Consider the following 20221-nt stretch of genomic DNA (forward strand, 5'->3'; position numbering starts at 1 on the left):
GTCCCGGCTGCTCCACTTCCCATCCAGCTCTCTGCTATGGCCTGGGAGAGCAGTACAAGATGACCCGAGTGCTTGGGCCCCTGCACCCACGTGGGAGACCGGGAAGAAGCTCCTGGTTCCTGGCTTCAGATCAGCCCAGCTCTGGTGTTGCATTTATTTGGGGAGTAAACCAGCAGATAGAAAGATAGAAGACTTGTCTCTCTCTCTCTCTCTAACTGTACTTCTCAAATAAATAAATAAAAATCTTGGAAAAAAAAGTGAAAGAGACTTTAAAAAGCAGCAAGAGAAGAGCATCACGTCACACATTAGCAACCCCCGTCACACATTAGCAACCCCGTCACACATTAGCAACCCCGTCACACATTAGCAACCCCGTCACAGCAGGAGCCAGCAGGCACAGGAGACAACACTGAGGCACTTCACACGAGGAAGTAAAACATGGCTGCCCACAAATACTATATCCAGCAAAGATCTCCTTCAGAAACGACGAGAGGGGGTGAGGCTGTGGAGCAGCAGGGGAAGTTCCCACCTACAACACCCAATCCCATACGGGCACCAGTTTGTGTCCCCGCTGCTCCACTTCTGATCCAGCTCCCTGCTAACGGCCTGCGAAAAGCAGAAACAGATGGCGCAGGTATCTGGTCCCCTGCCACCCATGCGGGACACAGAAATGCCTTGGAGGGTGCTGAGTCGGAAGCACCGGGGAGGTAAACACACAGTCAAACCTGCAATTCTTCAAAACCGCGATGGCAGTGGGCCCATCACACGCGTTTCTAGCGTGAAGGTTAGAAGTCAAAACCGGCCAGCGCCATGGCTCACTAGGCTAATCCTCCGCCTAGCAGCGCCGGCACACCAGGTTCTAGTCCCGGTCGGGGCACCAAATTCCGTCCCGGTTGCCCCTCTTCCAGGCCAGCTCTCTGCTGTGGCCAGGGAGTGCAGTGGAGGATGGCCCAAGTGCTTGGGCCCTGCACCCCATGGGAGACCAGGAGAAGCACCTGGCTCCTGCCATCGAATCAGCGTGGTGCGGCGGCCATTGGAGGGTGAGCCAATGGCAAAGGAAGACCATTCTCTCTGTCTCTCTCTCTCACTGTCCACTCTGCCTGTCAAAAATAAAAAATAAATGTAAAGGATTAAAAAAAAAAACAAGATGCAATATAAGCTGACTACAAGAGACAAACCTAACTTTAAGGACACACACAAGCTGAAAGTCAGTCAGAAACAGATACTTCATGCAAACAGCAACAAGAGTGAGTAGACTGGGTACCCCGATTCCTGATATAGAAGACTCCAACCCGAAAACTGTCGCAAGAGACAAAGGTCATTACTTAATACCAGGAGTCAATTCAGCAAGAAGGTGAAACCTTTACATAGATGCCACCCACACTGGAGCACAGGAACACGGAAAGCAAACATTAACAGATACGAAGAGAGACGGCAATGTGGTGAAGTGGGTGACTTGGAAGCACCCACTGTGATCAGCTAAGCAGAAAACAAGGAAACAGTACGTTTGAATGGCATTTCTGACCAGATGCTCCTAACAGACACATACAGAACTCTCCACCCCACAGCAGCAAAATATAATTTTTCTCCATGGACAAGGAACTTTCTCCAGGATAGAAAGTAATTTAGGTGACAAAATAAACCTTCACCAGTCTAGGGAGACTGAAGTCACTTCTAGTACCACTTCAGACCACACACGTATGAAATAAGAAATAATCAACAGGAGAAATTTTGGAAAACTAAACATGAGGGAATTAAACAACATGCTCCTGAACAGCCAACGTGTCAAAGAAACCAACATGAACCACAGAAGCAGGACACACCTACCACCTGCAGGATGCTCCACGAGGAAGCTGACGGCGCGAACATCTACAGCAAAGAGAGTCTGCAAGGTCTAACGTTATGTCTCAAGCAACGAGAAAAAGAAATAGATTGGCCGGCACCATGGCTCACTAGGCTAATCCTCCACCTGTGGCTCTGGCACACGGGTTCTAGTCCCGATCGGGGCACCGGATTCTGTCCCGGTTGCCCCTCTTCCAGGCCAGCTCTCTGCTGTGGCCCGGGAGTGCAGTGGAGGATGGCCCAAGTCCTTGGGCCCTGCACCCCATGGGAGACCAAGAGGAAGCACCTGGCTCCTGGCTTCAGATCAGCGCAGCGCTGGCCGTAGCAGCCATTAGGGGAGTGAACCAACGGAAGGAAGACCTTTCTGTCTCTCTCTCACTGTCTAACTCTGCCTAGCCAAAAAAAAAAAAAGAAAGAAAGAAAGAAATAGATGGGAGAACAAGGAGAAAGCAGAAAATAAAAATCATAACAGAGAAAAAACAGACACAAGAAAAAAACACAGAAAGAAACAAAACTAAGCTGCTTTTCTGAAAACAAAACTGACAAACTTTTAGGTAGTCTAATTAATTAAAAAGATGCAAATAAATAAATAAAAAGTGCATGTGCAGGAGATTAGGGACAGCACCGCCATAGAAAGCACCACAGGCACAATCGTGAACAATGACAAGAGTGCTTCCAGAGGTTCGTGGAAAATTAACTGAAAGCTAAGCTCACGTTGGTGCCGCCTGTGTCGAGGGCCCCTTCCCCGGGCACACACCGGGGACCTGCACCTTACCCCTGCACCTAGGCAGTCTCTGGACCAGGGACAGGGGGCACCATGTGGGCACTGGGGCCCAAGCACAGCAATTCTGAACACACGCACACGGGGCAAGGGGGTCTTCACAGTCTGTGAGAAACCGACATCATGAAAACATACACACGACCTCAAAAATGAAAATAAACTTATCTTTTAACTCCATTTTCCATGATTTTTTTGAAGAACCCAAACGATGGGTTAACATACAGGAAAGGCATAAATTCCTAGAAAAAAGACAGAGTGGACCAGGAGGAAACCGGAATCCAGGACAGATCAGTAACAACGAGACTGAAGCAATCAAGTACCTAAACCCAGGACCACACGACAGGCTGACTCTACCAAACGTGCAAAGAATCAGTGCCAGAACTTCCTAATTCTTCACAAAAACAGAAGAAGAAGAAGAAGGCTTCCAAGTACATTTAAAAGGCCAGCATCACCTTCATCCCAAAGACAAAGGCAGAATAAGAAAACTACAGGCAAATTTCTCTAATAAAACTGATGGGAAAACCGTCCATACAATGATCTCTTCCTGCAGATTATACGACTATGTATGTGAAAGACTCTCACAGACGCCACGAAAGAAAAAAAAAAAAAAAAAAAACTGCTCGGGGCAGACACTGTGCCCAGACCATGGCCACCAGCTCCAGAGCAGACACTGGGCCCAATCCATGGCCACCACTCCAGGGCAGACACTGTGCCCAGTCCATGGCCACCAGCTCCAGGGCACACACTGTCCCAATCCATGGCCACCACTCCAGGGCAGACACTGTGCCCAGTCCATGGCCACCAGCTCCAGGGCAGACCCTGTGCCCAGTCCATGGCCACCAGCTCCAGGGCACACACTGCCCAGTCCATGGCCACCAGCTCCAGGGCAGACACTGTGCCAGCCCATGGCCACCAGCTCCAGGGCAGACACTGTGCCCAGCCCATGGCCACCAGCTCCAGGGCACACACTGTCCCAGTCCATGGCCACCAGCTCCAGGGCAGATCCTATGCCCAGCCCATGGCCACCAGCTCCAGGGCAGACACTGTGCCCAGTCCATGGCCACCAGCTCCAGGGCACACACTGTCCCAATCCATGGCCACCACTCCAGGGCAGACACTGTGCCCAGTCCATGGCCACCAGCTCCAGGGCAGACCCTGTGCCCAGTCCATGGCCACCAGCTCCAGGGCACACACTGCCCAGTCCATGGCCACCAGCTCCAGGGCAGACACTGTGCCAGCCCATGGCCACCAGCTCCAGGGCAGACACTGTGCCCAGCCCATGGCCACCAGCTCCAGGGCACACACTGTCCCAGTCCATGGCCACCAGCTCCAGGGCAGATCCTATGCCCAGCCCATGGCCACCAGCTCCAGGGCAGACACTGTGCCCAGTCCATGGCCACCAGCTCCAGGGCAGATCCTATGCCCAGACCATGGCCACCAGCTCCAGGGCACACACTGTCCCAGTCCATGGCCACCAGCTCCAGGGCAGATCCTATGCCCAGACCATGGCCACCAGCTCCAGGGCAGACACTGTGCCCAGTCCATGGCCACCAGCTCCAGGGCAGATCCTATGCCCAGTCCATGTCCACCAGCTCCAGGGCAGACACTGTGCCCAGTCCATGGCCACCAGCTGGACACCTGCATCTCCCGCCTTTGCCCGGGTTTCAGTTTTGGCTCCACTCCACGCAGGACCTCCTGCTAGTGCACACCCTGGAGCTAGGAGACGACAGCTCCACTTGGGAGACCTGTACTGGGTCCTCAGCTCCCGGCCCCAACTGCTGCAGGCATCTGGGGAAGGAACCAGTAGACAGGGCTGCTGCTTCTCCCTCTGCCTCTCTCTTTTCTCTACCAACACATCACACTGCAAACATACAAAGCTAAAGATGGAAACAGTGGTTACCAGGAGTAGGGAGAGGGCGGAAGTGGGAGACACAGGTCTCAGAAAAACAGACACAAAGCACAAGCAAGTGTGGTTCCCTGGGGTCCTCCTCAGGCGGCTGTAACGACTCTCCGGGCTCCATCCAGCAGCACCCCCAGAAAGCCTGTCCTGGCAGACCTCAGCTGAATTCTCACTTCTCCCTGACACAGCGGTGCAGAGGTCTGCACAGCACCAACCTCACAACAGGATGGCTGCAATTAGCAGGCATCTACTCTATCTGTCCTCACCCCTGTGCTGTCTACTGTATCTGTACTCACCCCTGTGCTGGCTGTCTCCTGCAGGTCCTCCCCCTGTGCTGTGTGTCTCCTGCAGGTCCTCACCCTGTGCTGTGTGTCTCCTGCAGGTCCTCACCCCTGTGCTGTGTGTCTCCTGCAGGTCCTCACCCCTGTGCTGTGTGTCTCCTGCAGGTCCTCACCCTGTGCTGTGTGTCTCCTGCAGGTCCTCACCCTGTGCTGTCTCCTGCAGGTCCTCCCCCTGTGCTGTGTGTCTCCTGCAGGTCCTCCCCCTGTGCTGTGTGTCTCCTGCAGGTCCTCACCCTGTGCTGTGTGTCTCCTGCAGGTCCTCCCCCTGTGCTGTGTGTCTCCTGCAGGTCCTCCCCCTGTGCTGTGTGTCTCCTGCAGGTCCTCACCCCTGTGCTGTGTGTCTCCTGCAGGTCCTCCCCCTGTGCTGTGTGTCTCCTGCAGGTCCTCCCCCTGTGCTGTGTGTCTCCTGCAGGTCCTCCCCCTGTGCTGTGTGTCTACGGCAGGTCCTCACCCCTGTGCTGTGTGTCTACGGCAGGTCCTCACCCCTGTGCTGTGTGTCTCCTGCAGGTCCTCACCCTGTGCTGTGTGTCTCCTGCAGGTCCTCCCCCTGTGCTCTGTGTCTCCTGCAGGTCCTCCCCCTGTGCTGTGTGTCTACGGCAGGTCCTCACCCCTGTGCTGTGTGTCTACGGCAGGTCCTCACCCCTGTGCTGTGTGTCTCCTGCAGGTCCTCACCCCTGTGCTGTGTGTCTCCTGCAGGTCCTCCCCCTGTGCTGTGTGTCTCCTGCAGGTCCTCCCCCTGTGCTGTGTGTCTCCTGCAGGTCCTCCCCCTGTGCTGTGTGTCTCCTGCAGGTCCTCCCCCTGTGCTGTGTGTCTCCTGCAGGTCCTCCCCCTGTGCTGTGTGTCTCCTGCAGGTCCTCCCCCTGTGCTGTGTGTCTCCTGCAGGTCCTCCCCCTGTGCTGTGTGTCTCCTGCAGGTCCTCACCCCTGTGCTGTGTGTCTCCTGCAGGTCCTCCCCCTGTGCTGTCTCCTGCAGGTCCTCCCCCTGTGCTGTGTGTCTCCTGCAGGTCCTCCCCCTGTGCTGTGTGTCTCCTGCAGGTCCTCCCCCTGTGCTGTGTGTCTCCTGCAGGTCCTCCCCCTGTGCTGTGTGTCTCCTGCAGGTCCTCCCCCTGTGCTGTGTGTCTCCTGCAGGTCCTCACCCCTGTGCTGTGTGTCTCCTGCAGGTCCTCCCCCTGTGCTGTCTCCTGCAGGTCCTCCCCCTGTGCTGTGTGTCTCCTGCAGGTCCTCCCCCTGTGCTGTGTGTCTCCTGCAGGTCCTCACCCTGTGCTGTCTCCTGCAGGTCCTCCCCCTGTGCTGTGTGTCTCCTGCAGGTCCTCCCCCTGTGCTGTGTGTCTCCTGCAGGTCCTCCCCCTGTGCTGTGTGTCTCCTGCAGGTCCTCCCCCTGTGCTGTGTGTCTCCTGCAGGTCCTCACCCTGTGCTGTCTCCTGCAGGTCCTCCCCCTGTGCTGTGTGTCTCCTGCAGGTCCTCCCCCTGTGCTGTGTGTCTCCTGCAGGTCCTCCCCCTGTGCTGTGTGTCTCCTGCAGGTCCTCCCCCTGTGCTGTGTGTCTCCTGCAAGTCCTCCCCCTGTGCTGTGTGTCTCCTGCAGGTCCTCACCCCTGTGCTGTGTGTCTCCTGCAAGTCCTCACCCCTGTGCTGTGTGTCTCCTGCAGGTCCTCACCCTGTGCTGTCTCCTGCAGGTCCTCACCCTGTGCTGTGTGTCTCCTGCAGGTCCTCCCCCTGTGCTGTGTGTCTCCTGCAGGTCCTCACCCCTGTGCTGTGTGTCTCCTGCAGGTCCTCCCCCTGTGCTGTGTGTCTCCTGCAGGTCCTCACCCTGTACTGTCTCCTGCAGGTCCTCCCCCTGTGCTGTGTGTCTCCTGCAGGTCCTCCCCCTGTGCTGTGTGTCTCCTGCAGGTCCTCCCCCTGTGCTGTGTGTCTCCTGCAGGTCCTCACCCCTGTGCTGTGTGTCTCCTGCAGGTCCTCCCCCTGTGCTGTGTGTCTCCTGCAGGTCCTCACCCCTGTGCTGTGTGTCTCCTGCAGGTCCTCACCCCTGTGCTGTGTGTCTCCTGCAGGTCCTCCCCCTGGCTGTCTCCTGCAGGTCCTCCCCCTGTGCTGTGTGTCTCCTGCAGGTCCTCCCCCTGTGCTGTGTGTCTCCTGCAGGTCCTCCCCCTGTGCTGTGTGTCTCCTGCAGGTCCTCCCCCTGTGCTGTGTGTCTCCTGCAGGTCCTCCCCCTGTGCTGTGTGTCTCCTGCAGGTCCTCCCCCTGTGCTGTGTGTCTCCTGCAGGTCCTCCCCCTGTGCTGTGTGTCTCCTGCAGGTCCTCACCCCTGTGCTGGGTGTCTCCTGCAGGTCCTCACCCCTGTGCTGTGTGTCTCCTGCAGGTCCTCACCCCTGTGCTGTGTGTCTCCTGCAGGTCCTCCCCCTGTGCTGTGTGTCTCCTGCAGGTCCTCCCCCTGTGCTGTGTGTCTCCTGCAGGTCCTCACCCTGTGCTGTGTGTCTCCTGCAGGTCCTCACCCCTGTGCTGTGTGTCTACGGCAGGTCCTCACCCTGTGCTGTGTGTCTACGGCAGGTCCTCACCCTGTGCTGTCTCCTGCAGGTCCTCCCCCTGTGCTGTGTGTCTCCTGCAGGTCCTCCCCCTGTGCTGTGTGTCTCCTGCAGGTCCTCACCCCTGTGCTGTGTGTCTCCTGCAGGTCCTCCCCCTGTGCTGTGTGTCTCCTGCAGGTCCTCCCCCTGTGCTGTGTGTCTCCTGCAGGTCCTCCCCCTGTGCTGTGTGTCTCCTGCAGGTCCTCCCCCTGTGCTGTGTGTCTCCTGCAGGTCCTCCCCCTGTGCTGTGTGTCTCCTGCAGGTCCTCACCCTGTGCTGTGTGTCTCCTGCAGGTCCTCCCCCTGTGCTGTGTGTCTCCTGCAGGTCCTCACCCTGTGCTGTCTCCTGCAGGTCCTCCCTCTGTGCTGTGTGTCTCCTGCAGGTCCTCACCCTGGCTGTCTCCTGCAGGTCCTCCCCCTGTGCTGTGTGTCTCCTGCAGGTCCTCACCCTGTGCTGTGTGTCTCCTGCAGGTCCTCACCCTGTGCTGTGTGTCCACGGCAGGTCCTCACCCCTGTGCTGTGTGTCTCCTGCAGGTCCTCCCCCTGTGCTGTGTGTCTCCTGCAGGTCCTCCCCCTGTGCTGTGTGTCTCCTGCAGGTCCTCACCCTGTGCTGTGTGTCTCCTGCAGGTCCTCACCCTGTGCTGTGTGTCTCCTGCAGGTCCTCACCCTGTGCTGTGTGTCTCCTGCAGGTCCTCCCCCTGTGCTGTGTCTCCTGCAGGTCCTCACCCTGTGCTGTGTGTCTCCTGCAGGTCCTCACCCTGTGCTGTGTGTCTCCTGCAGGTCCTCACCCCTGTGCTGTGTGTCTCCTGCAGGTCCTCACCCTGTGCTGTGTGTCTCCTGCAGGTCCTCACCCCTGTGCTGTGTCTCCTGCAGGTCCTCCCCCTGTGCTGTGTCTCCTGCAGGTCCTCCCCCTGTGCTGTGTGTCTCCTGCAGGTCCTCACCCTGTGCTGTGTGTCTCCTGCAGGTCCTCACCCCTGTGCTGTGTCTCCTGCAGGTCCTCCCCCTGTGCTGTGTCTCCTGCAGGTCCTCCCCCTGTGCTGTGTGTCTCCTGCAGGTCCTCACCCTGTGCTGTGTGTCTCCTGCAGGTCCTCCCCCTGTGCTGTGTGTCTCCTGCAGGTCCTCCCCCTGTGCTGTGTGTCTCCTGCAGGTCCTCACCCCTGTGCTGTGTGTCTCCTGCAGGTCCTCCCCCTGTGCTGTGTGTCTCCTGCAGGTCCTCCCCCTGTGCTGTGTGTCTCCTGCAGGTCCTCCCCCTGTGCTGGGTGTCTCCTGCAGGTCCTCCCCCTGTGCTGTCTCCTGCAGGTCCTCCCCCTGTGCTGTGTGTCTCCTGCAGGTCCTCCCCCTGTGCTGGGTGTCTCCTGCAGGTCCTACCCTGTGCTGTCTCCTGCAGGTCCTCCCCCTGTGCTGTGTGTCTCCTGCAGGTCCTCCCCCTGTGCTGTGTGTCTCCTGCAGGTCCTCCCCCTGTGCTGTGTGTCTCCTGCAGGTCCTCCCCCTGTGCTGTGTGTCTCCTGCAGGTCCTCACCCCTGTGCTGTGTGTCTCCTGCAGGTCCTCACCCTGTGCTGTGTGTCTCCTGCAGGTCCTCACCCTGTGCTGTGTGTCTCCTGCAGGTCCTCCCCCTGTGCTGTGTCTCCTGCAGGTCCTCACCCCTGTGCTGTGTGTCTCCTGCAGGTCCTCCCCCTGTGCTGTGTGTCTCCTGCAGGTCCTCCCCCTGTGCTGTGTGTCTCCTGCAGGTCCTCACCCTGTGCTGTGTCTCCTGCAGGTCCTCACCCCTGTGCTGTGTGTCTCCTGCAGGTCCTCACCCCTGTGCTGTGTGTCTCCTGCAGGTCCTCACCCTGTGCTGTGTGTCTCCTGCAGGTCCTCACCCCTGTGCTGTGTGTCTCCTGCAGGTCCTCACCCCTGTGCTGTGTGTCTACGGCAGGTCCTCCCCCTGTGCTGTGTGTCTCCTGCAGGTCCTCCCCCTGTGCTGTGTGTCTCCTGCAGGTCCTCACCCCTGTGCTGTGTGTCTCCTGCAGGTCCTCACCCTGTGCTGTGTGTCTCCTGCAGGTCCTCACCCCTGTGCTGTGTGTCTCCTGCAGGTCCTCACCCCTGTGCTGTGTGTCTACGGCAGGTCCTCACCCTGTGCTGTGTGTCTCCTGCAGGTCCTTACCCCTGTGCTGTGTGGATTAAGTCACGACCTGAAACACAGGCCTCTTGCATGAGGGCCGCTTTGAGATCCACTGCAGATCCAGCTCCCTTTTAAAGCACCTGGGAGAAGCAGTGGAAGACGGCTCCAGTGCTGTGCCCCTGCCACTCATGTGAGAGACACAGATGGAGCTCCAGGCTCCCAGCTTCAGCCCGGCCCCATCTCAGCCTTTTTGATCCCTGGGGGAGTAAACCAGTAGAAGGAAGACCTCAATGTCTCCGTCTCTCTCACTGTCACTCTGCCTTTTTTTTTTTTTTTTTTTTTTTTTTTTTTGACAGGCAGAGTGGACAGTGAGAGAGAGACAGAGAGAAAGGTCTTCCTTTTGCCGTTGGTTCACCCTCCAATGGCCGCCACGGTTGGCGCGCTGCGGCCGGTGCACCGCGCTGATCCGATGGCAGGAGCCAGGTGCTTCTCCTGGTCTCCCATGGGGTGCAGGGCCCAAGCACTTGGGCCATCCTCCACTGCACTCCCTGGCCACAGCAGAGAGCTGGCCTGGAAGAGGGGCAACTGGGACAGAATCCGGCTCCCCGACTGGGACTAGAACCCGGTGTGCCAGCGCCGCAAGGCGGAGGATTAGCCTATTGAGCTGCGGCGCCGGCCCTGCCTTTCAATAAATAAATAAATCTTCAAAAACAAAGAAAATGCTCTTAAAAATAGTCTAGAGGAGCCAGTGCTATGGTGTAGCACGTAAAGCCACCGCCCGCAATGCTGGCATCTGATATGGGCATCAGTTTATGTCTCGGCTGCTCCACTTCCGATCCAGATCCCTGTTAATATCCTGGAAAAGCAGCAGGAGAAGCCCCAAGTACTTGGGCGCCGCCACACAAGTGGGAGACTCCTGGCTTAGGCCTGGCGCGGCCCTGGCCATTGCGGACATCTGGGGCGTGAACCAATGGATGGAAGATCTCTGTGTTTCTCCCTCTCTCTGTAACTCCTTCAAATCAATAAATAAATCTTTTATTATCATTTATTATCATTAAAAATAGTCCATCAAAGCAAAGTAAATAAAGAAAAACTGAGGTCAAACCACAGATGTCCCACATGCACACTGCAAAGCAGGCAATGCACAATCATGTATTAAAATTATTTATTTTCATTTTATTTGAAAGGCAGAGATGGGTCTTGCATCGCTAGTTCACTCCCCAAATGTGTGCACCTGCCAGCACCAGGCCAGAACTTCAGGCCAGGTCTCCGGCGCGTGGCAGGACTCCAGCACTGAAGTCATCAGCTGCTGTCTCCCAAGGTGTGCGTCAGCAGGAGGCGGGATTAGCAGTGAGCTGGACCCCCATCCGGCGCTCCTACGTGGCATGCAGTGGTCCACGCAGCACCTTAACCACTGGGCTGAATGCCTACCCCACAGTCACTTTCTTTTGTTTTTTTTAAAGGTTTATTTATCTTACTTGAAAGTCAGAGTTACACAGAAAAGGAGAGGTGGAGGGAGGGAGAGAGGAGAGGGGGAGAAAGACAGAGAGACACAGAGAGAGAGTGAGAGTCCTCCATCTGCTGGTTCACCCCCCAATTGGCCACAATGGCCAAAGCTGCACTGATCCGAAGCCAGGAGCCAGGAGCCGCCTGTGGGTCTCTCACGCGGGTGCAGGGACCCAAGGGCTTGGGCCATCCTCTACTGCTTCCCCAGGCCGTAGCAGAGAGCTGGATGGGAAGTGGAGCAGCAGGGACTTGAAGCAGTGCCCATATGGGATGCTGGCACTGCAGGTGGCAGTTTTACCCACCACGCCATAGCACCGGCCCCCCACATTCACTTTCAAGACAGATGAAGGACCTGATATATGTGCTTTAGGAAAAACAACCCCAGAAACAGTTCTAGAAAAATGGTGTGAAGAACAGACACACTGGAGCCAAGTAACTGCAAAGACCACTGCGTTGTTTCTCAAGAGGGTCCAAATTAGGACAGCTTAGCAGGAGCGAAAACAGACAGCAACATCTCTTGGGCGTACAAGGGACAGGATGTGGCAACTGGAGAGAAACGAAAAGAAGCTCTCGAGGCAGAGGACGTGGTACCTGTAACCCCACGAGGAAGGCAGAGGCCACAGCACCATTCCATGGGAATGGAAGCGAAGATCTGACCCAGAGTGACCGGCTAGAGCTCTGAGGACAAAGCCTGAGAAGCACAGAAAGAGGAAAAAGACAGGCACTGACTTTCGCAGCACTGAAGTCGGGTAACTACCACGCACCATTATATCCAGCCAGCTCCAGGAGCGAAAAGGACCTTTCATTTTGAAAAAACAAAGTGTAATTAGAAATTATGTAATCAGGGGCCAGTGTTGTGGCACCGCCGGTTAAGCCACCAGCCGTGATGTATGAGCATCCCGTATGAGCGCCGCTCACGCATCTGGGAAAGCAGCGGAAGACGGCCCAAGTGCGCGGGGGCTCCCACCCACATGGACACAGACAAGCTCCTGGTCCAGCCCTGGCTGTTCCAGCCATCTGGGGAATGAACCAGCAGACAAAATATCTGTGTGTGTCTGTCTGTCTCACTCTAGCTCTGTAACACTGCCTTTAAGATAAGTAAATAAATAAATCTTTTTTAACAAAAGAAATTGTTTGCTCGACATTTCCCTCCCTCCATTTCCTCCGTCGCAGCACATTAAAAGATGCACAATGACACAGATATGAACAAGGTGGCCTGAAGTTAACAACTACTCAGTGGTAAAGTGCACGTTAAGATCCGGAACTGCTTGGGCTGCGTGTTTGCCTAGCAGTCAGCACGCCATGTCCCACACAGCAGTGCTCCGGCCTCCATCTCCTGTCGACGCAGACCCTGGGAGGCAGCAGTGCAACTGGGTTCCAACCATGCACAGGGGAATGAGAGGAGTTCCTGGTTCCCAGCTGCAGCCCGCAGCCCCACCGCAGACACGTCGGGGAGAAAACCAGCGCTTTAAACAAAGAAGGACCAGTTTTAGAAATAAACAAAATTCAGAGCTTCTGACGCTCAGCCTGCCTCAACCCCCAGGGACCAGACCCCTCTCCCCTAATCCACAGCATCCTGAGCTGTTACGGCCATTCTGCCCCTGAGAGTCAGAGATGACCACTGGGGCACGTCCCTTCCCACGGCTGCGACTGCTCTTCCTGTTCTGTGGGGGAGAAATCGGAACAGAAAAGGAACCCAGGAAACCACCCCTGAGGAAGAGAAAGCTGACAGCAAGCTGGCCAGCAAACGCCCTGCGGCACCGCACCACACCACGCTCGGCTGTCCCTGTCCCCCCATCCTCACCAGAGCCAGGCGTGCCAGCACAGGGGCCGAACCCAGCGAGAATCGGGCAGCAAAAGGCACTGCAGCTCTGATGCACAAGGGAGCCCTCCTCACAGTACACTCAACCCCCAGGGACCAGGCCCCGCTCCCCTAATCCACATGGCCACTGTCGAGGGCAGGCCAGGGAGCCCTCCTCACAGTACACTCAACCCCCAGGGACCAGACTCCGCTCCCTAATCCACACGGCCACTGTCGAGGGCAGGCCAGGGAGCCCTCCTCACAGTACACTCAACCCCCAGGGACCAGGCCCCGCTCCCCTATCCACACGGCCACTGTCGACGGCAGGCCAGGGAGCCCTCCTCACAGTACACTCAACCCCCAGGGACCAGGCCCCGCTCCCCTATCCACACGGCCACTGTCGAGGGCAGGCCAGGGAGCCCACCTCACAGTACACTCAACCCCCAGGGACCAGGCCCCGCTCCCCTATCCACACGGCCACTGTCGAGGGCAGGCCAGGGAGCCCACCTCACAGTACACTCAACCCCCAGGGACCAGGCCCCGCTCCCCTATCCACACGGCCACTGTCGAGGGCAGGCCAGGGAGCCCTCCTCACAGTACACTCAACCCCCAGGGACCAGGCCCCGCTCCCCTAATCCACACGGCCACTGTCGAGGGCAGGCCAGGGAGCAACCTCACAGTACACTCTACCCCCAGGGACCAGGCCCCGCTCCCCTATCCACACGGCCACTGTCGACGGCAGGCCAGGGAGCCCTCCTCACAGTACACTCAACCCCCAGGGACCAGGCCCCGCTCCCCTAATCCACACGGCCACTGTCGAGGGCAGGCCAGGGACCCCTCCTCACAGTACACTCTACCCCCAGGGACCAGGCCCCGCTCCCCTAATCCACACGGCCACTGTCGACGGCAGGCCAGGGAGCCCCTACAGTACACTCAACCCCCAGGGACCAGGCCCCGCTCCCCTAATCCACACGGCCACTGTCGAGGGCAGGCCAGGGAGCAACCTCACAGTACACTCTACCCCCAGGGACCAGGACCCGCTCCCTAATCCACACGGCCACTGTCGAGGGCAGGCCAGGGAGCCCCTACAGTACACTCAACCCCCAGGGACCAGGCCCCGCTCCCCTAATCCACACGGCCACTGTCGAGGGCAGGCCAGGGAGCAACCTCACAGTACACTCTACCCCCAGGGACCAGGCCCCGCTCCCCTATCCACACGGCCACTGTCGAGGGCAGGCCAGGGAGCCCTCCTCACAGTACACTCTACCCCCAGGGACCAGGCCCCGCTCCCCTAATCCACACGGCCACTGTCGAGGGCAGGCCAGGGAGCAACCTCACAGTACACTCTACCCCCAGGGACCAGGACCCGCTCCCCTAATCCACACGGCCACTGTCGAGGGCAGGCCAGGGAGCCCTCCTCACAGTACACTCAACCCCCAGGGACCAGACCCCGCTCCCCTAATCCACACGGCCACTGTCGAGGGCAGGCCAGGGAGCCCTCCTCACAGTACACTCAACCCCCAGGGACCAGGCCCCGCTCCCCTAATCCACATGCCCGCTGTCGAGGGCAGGCCAGGGAGCCCTCCTCACAGTACACTCAACCCCCAGGGACCAGGCCCCGCTCCCCTATCCACACGGCCACTGTCGAGGGCAGGCCAGGGAGCCCACCTCACAGTACACTCAACCCCCAGGGACCAGGCCCCGCTCCCCTAATCCACATGCCCGCTGTCGAGGGCAGGCCAGGGAGCCCACCTCACAGTACACTCAACCCCCAGGGACCAGGCCCCGCTCCCCTATCCACACGGCCACTGTCGAGGGCAGGCCAGGGAGCCCTCCTCACAGTACACTCAACCCCCAGGGACCAGACCCCGCTCCCCTATCCACACGGCCACTGTCGAGGGCAGGCCAGGGAGCCCACCTCACAGTACACTCAACCCCCAGGGACCAGGCCCCGCTCCCCTAATCCACACGGCCACTGTCGAGGGCAGGCCAGGGAGCCACCACCAAGCACGGCCTAACTTCAGGAGGAAAGTACACTGTCAACTCAAACCACAAGATCACTTCATAGCTCACAGCTTCCCTCCTCTCGTGCAGCGCGTCTCAGTCCCACTGGCCACATCTCCAGTGCTCCACAGCCTTCCGCGGCAATGCCCAGAGATGGCCCCACGGCCCCCGTCAGGGGTGAGGACAGCCAGCCCGCCGGCCAGGGGAGGCCTGTGAATTCGGCGGTAAGGCCCTGCCAGGGCAACCTCAGGCGGAACTCAAAATTCTGTAAATTTATAGCAGGCTGATTTCAAGCTGATCATCTTCTGTGGCCTGTGAATGATGCTAAACACCCAAAGGCCCTCAGCAGCAGGCCCACCCCAGTGCTGTAAAGGCTCTGTGACCAATGCTGAGTGAATTCAAGGCCGGCACTCTGGTGCAGCGGGTTAACGCCCTGGCCTGAGGCACCGGCATCCCATGTGGGCGCCAGTTCTAGTCCTGGCTGCTCCTCTTCCCATCCAGCTCTCTGCTATGGCCTGGGAAAGCAGTAGAAGATGGCCCAAGTCCTTGGGCCCCTGCACCCGTGTGGGAGACCCAGAAGCTCCTGGCTTCGGATCGGCGCAGCTCCGGCCATTGCAGTCAGTTGGGTAGTGAACCAGCTGATGGAAGACCTCTCTCTCTCTCTTTCTCTCTCTCTGCCTCTCCTCTCTCTGTGTAACTCTGACTTTCAAATAAATAAATAAATCTTTTAAAAAAAATTGAGTGAATTCATAAATAAATTACAAAATCATTCAACATTTTTTATTTCATATCCTCCCATAAATACCTTAAAGTTTCCTTTCAAACAAGAAAATTAAGTATAAAAGGAAAATAATTTAAATAAAAAGAAGGGAAAAAAAGCTGGTGAGTGTTTGGTGCGGCAGCGACACCCGCGTCCCACCCTGGGTGCCTGGTCAGAATCCCAGCTGCTCCACGTTCATGCTGCTCCCTGGGACTGCTTCCTCAGAGCCACAGACGGGATGGAGCCCCAGGCTCCGTGCTTCGGCTGCCCTGCGCTGGCTGCTGTAGGCACCTGGGGGGTGAGCCAGCGGCTGGTCCATCTCGCTCTCCCTCCGCCTTCCAGACAAAATGAAGGAACAAGTTGGAGGAGGAGGAGGAGGAGGAGGAGGAGGAGGAGGAGGAGGGCAGGCGAGGAGCACCCCAGCAAGGTCACACACCAGCCCCCTGCGGGAGCTCCCTCTGACAGGTGCGACTCCGACTGGGCACTCCAGGAGGCAGCAGTCCAGAAGCTCCGTCAAGATGACTATGAACACCAGCAATCAACTAAACCAGCGTCTGGACCAAGGTCTAGCACATCACTTCAATCAACGATCCACGCACAGCTCCTGTGTCTGGCAAAGAGGCACAGCCACACACAAACAAACTTCTGAGACTGGACCACACAGGAAACAAAGGAATGTTTAGTTATTGTTTGACGTATGTTTTCCACCATGCAGCGGAAAAAGCACTTTTTTATTGTTCTCTCACAAGAATCCTCCTGGTTCCGACACTGCTCTAACACTCAGCAGCTCATTCTGAGCTCACAGAACTCATCTGTGTCAACTGGCTTCTCACTGTGCCACGCTCCGGACGGTGAGGTCTCAAAATTCAGGCCCGTAAGTTACATTTACATGCCCTGGATATATCTTCTTTGTGACTGTGTAATTTTTTAAAATCCCCACGAGGTGAGACATTTTCCAACATCAGAACTGCATCTTCTATCTCCGGGGCGTCTGTCCCTGAAGGCAGCACCGGGAACACGGAGCCGGCAAAGGGTTTGCAGAGAACAGCTGAGTCAGCGCCAGGCTGCAGAGCCCTGCACAGCCCGACTCCTGGAGTCTTCTTCCAGCTAAAAATCGCAAATTAAAAACACCTACGTTTGAGTGTTAGGAGAATTCAATACAGCAAAGCGGACGGCGCAACGCAGGCAACCGGCCCAACACTACTGCCGTCGAGAGGGATCTACAGCAACACTGCACCAAGTTCAAACCTGATCCATCAGATGCAACCCCTCTCCATTCTTCATCAGCAAACTTTGACCACAGCCTTGCTTCCACCTTCCCCCCTTGAAATCACACAGAACTTCCTAAAACTGAACAGTTATCGTGTCTTATTTTTTAAGATTTATTTATTTCAAAAGGCAGAGTTATAGAGAGGCAGAGAGAGACAGAGAGAGAAGAGAGAGAGATCTTCCATCCGTTGGTTCATTCCGCAAATGGCCACGACAGTCAGAGCTGTACCAATCCAAACCCAGGAGCCAGGAGATTTTCCCGGATCTCCCACATGGGTGCAGGCGCCCAGGGACTTGGGCCATCTTCTACTGCTGTCCCAGGCCATAGCAGAGAGCTGGATTTAAAGTGGAGCAGCCAGGATTTGAACCAGCAACCATATGAGATGCTGGCACTGTAGGTGGAGGCTTTACCTGCTGCGCCACAGGGCCAGACCCATGTTAATGTGTACTGAAGAAATTTCTACACAAAAACCTACATAATCTTTTAGAACTACTTTCTAGGCTTATGAAAACAAAATGCTTTTTAAAATTATTTGTTTATTTGAAAGGTAGGTAGAGTTAGAGAGAGAGAGAGAGAGAGAGAGAGAGATCTTCCATCGTTGGTTCACTCCCCAAATGGTCCCCAACAGCAGGAGCTGGGCCCATCAGAAGGCAGGAGCCAGGAGCTTCTTCTGCATCTTCTGCTGCCTTCCCAGGGGTATTGGCAGGGAGCTGGATCACAAGTGGACAAGCTGGGACTCGAACCAGTGCCCATATGAGAAGCTGGTACTGCAGGAGGCAGCTTTACCCTATGCTACAGCATTGGCCCCTTAAATATTTATTTATTCATTAATTTATTTAAAAGTCAGAATTACACCGAGAGGGGGAGACAGTGAGATCTTTCATCTGCAGGTTCACTCCCCAGATGGCTCCAATGGCCAGGGTTGGGCGACGCCCACGCCAAGGGCCAGGAGCTTCATCCAGGTCTCCCACGTGGGCAGAAGGGCATCAAACATCTGGGTCATCTGCTGCTGCTTTTCCCAGGCCGTTAGCAGGGAGATGGACGAGAAATGCAGCAGCTGGGGAAGAAACCAGAGCCCACACGGGGCGCCAGCGTCGCAGACAGTGGCTCTGCCGCTGTGTAACAATGCCGGCCCCGACTTAAGAAAGGGAATCACCAGTTACGGAGCACCGCACGGATATGCACACCCAAGCATCCGCGCGGCAACGCCAGTGTCTTTGTGACCGACATTTCAAGAGCCAACACCTGAAACTGCACACTGTGCCAACGATGCAGATACAGAAGACCACATCACGTAACTGAAAACCTGGGGAACAGGCCTCAACAGAATCCACCCCAGAGGCCCTAAAATCCGGCTCAAATGAAGGCATCAGAAGGGCTTGGAGGGGAGGAAGCTGCCAGCAAGACACGAGGCCCAAGCCCCCCGGGAGTTTCTGGGGCAGGTAATCTCATTCTCCCCACACCCCCACATTTCATAAATCAGACCACGTCCTGAGGGGAAGGAGACACTCTCCAGAACCAGGTCAGGTTCTAGAAGCTCTCCAGAACCGGGTCAGGCTCTAGAGGTTCCACAGAACCGGGTCAGGCTCTAGAGGTTCTCCAGAACCGGGTCAGGCTCTAGAGGTTCTCCAGAACCAGGTCAGGTTCTAGAAGCTCTACAGAACCGGGTCAGGCTCTAGAGGTTCCACAGAACCAGGTCAGGCTCTAGAGGTTCTCCAGAACCGGGTCAGGCTCTAGAGGTTCCACAGAACCGGGTCAGGCTCTAGAGGTTCTCCAGAACCGGGTCAGGCTCTAGAGGTTCCACAGAACCAGGTCAGGTTCTAGAAGCTCTACAGAACCGGGTCAGGCTCTAGAGGTTCCACAGAACCGGGTCAGGCTCTAGAGGTTCTCCAGAACCGGGTCAGGCTCTAGAGGTTCTCCAGAACCGGGTCAGGCTCTAGAGGTTCTCCAGAACCGGGTCAGGCTCTAGAGGTTCTCCAGAACCGGGTCAGGCTCTAGAGGTTCCACAGAACCGGGTCAGGCTCTAGAGGTTCCACAGAACCGGGTCAGGCTCTAGAGGTTCTCCAGAACCAGGTCAGGTTCTAGAAGCTCTACAGAACCAGGTCAGGCTCTAGAGGTTCTACAGAACCGGGTCAGGCTCTAGAGGTTCTCCAGAACCGGGTCCGGCTCTAGAGGTTCTCCAGAACCAGGTCAGGCTCTAGAGGTTCCACAGAACCAGGTCAGGTTCCAGAGGTTCCACAGAACCAGGTCAGGTTCCAGAGGTTCTACAGAACCGGGTCAGGCTCTAGAGGTTCTCCAGAACCAGGTCAGGTTCTAGAAGCTCTACAGAACCAGGTCAGGCTCTAGAGGTTCCACAGAACCAGGTCAGGCTCTAGAGGTTCTCCAGAACCAGGTCAGGCTCTAGAGGTTCTACTCCACCTGAGCAGAAGGCTGGTACTACCAAGAACAGGGGATTCAAACAACAACCATGCACCAGCACCACCCCTGTGACCAGGAAGACAACGCATCTCCAAGAGACACCGCCCAGTTCACATGGCTGAAGCACTGTAGAAAGGTGTGTCACAGGGATTATTAGCAATTTAATTTGCATAAGGAAATGCTCAAGTATTTCACTAGGATCATTATGGTAATTTCCAATTACTGCTAATATCCCCTCATGTTAAAACAAATCCTAACTTGTCGAATTCTAAATAAAAAGTTAACAGCCTGCTTTGCATTGTTTATCCAATTAACTACAAAAGGAGCCATAACTGAAATGTAACTCCCACCGAGCTTCCATTTAACCATGTCAGGTGAGCACGATCTTACCGCTCTGGAATCTGAGAACGGATTGTACTCGTCAAGTCCTGGTGGAACATTTCTGGTCACCTGTGTAACTGACGGGTCCTGGAATAAAATTCAGAAGAGAACAAAATCACTTATCCTTTAAGACATGACTTTGGGGTTTACACAGCATTTGCTTTGTCTGTACTTTTGGTCATCCACCAGAGCTAACAGAGGAACAAGAAGATTACCCTATTTACTCAGTACCACTTCAATAAGGGCAAGTTCTTTAAATTTATTTATTTGTATTTGAAAGAGACAAACAAGACATCTTCCATCTGCTGGTTCACTCCCCAAACACCCTCAACAGCTTGAGCTGGACCAAGACACAACCGGAAGCCAGGAACCCAATCCAAGCTTCCCACATGGTCAGCAAGGGCCACTGTGGCACCAGCAGGACACGGACTCTAGAGCCTGACCCGGAAAAGGAAATGGGATTCGATCCCATGCACTTGGCCACGCGGTGCAGGCAACCCAAGAAGCATCTTGGCTGGCGCCGCGGCTCACTAGGCTAATCCTCCGTCTGCGGCGCCGGCACC

At 56.5% G+C, this 20221-nt stretch overlaps 1 protein-coding gene across 2 annotated transcripts in view; it reads right to left on the bottom strand.

Moving 5' to 3' along the window:
- Positions 1–20221, bottom strand: part of SCAMP1 (secretory carrier membrane protein 1) — a 114249-nt gene that overhangs the window by 68283 nt on the left and 25745 nt on the right. The window contains exon 2 of one of the 2 annotated variants that reach the window (XM_062212524.1): positions 19668–19745. The exons of the other annotated variant lie outside the window; for it this stretch is intronic. Within the exon in view, the coding sequence (XP_062068508.1) occupies positions 19668–19745 (78 nt within the window). The remainder of the gene's footprint in view (positions 1–19667; positions 19746–20221) is intronic. 2 annotated transcript variants of the gene reach the window in all.

Source organism: Lepus europaeus, chromosome 15, assembly GCF_033115175.1.
Source record: "Lepus europaeus isolate LE1 chromosome 15, mLepTim1.pri, whole genome shotgun sequence".
In the NCBI taxonomy this organism is placed as follows: Eukaryota; Metazoa; Chordata; class Mammalia; order Lagomorpha; family Leporidae; genus Lepus; species Lepus europaeus.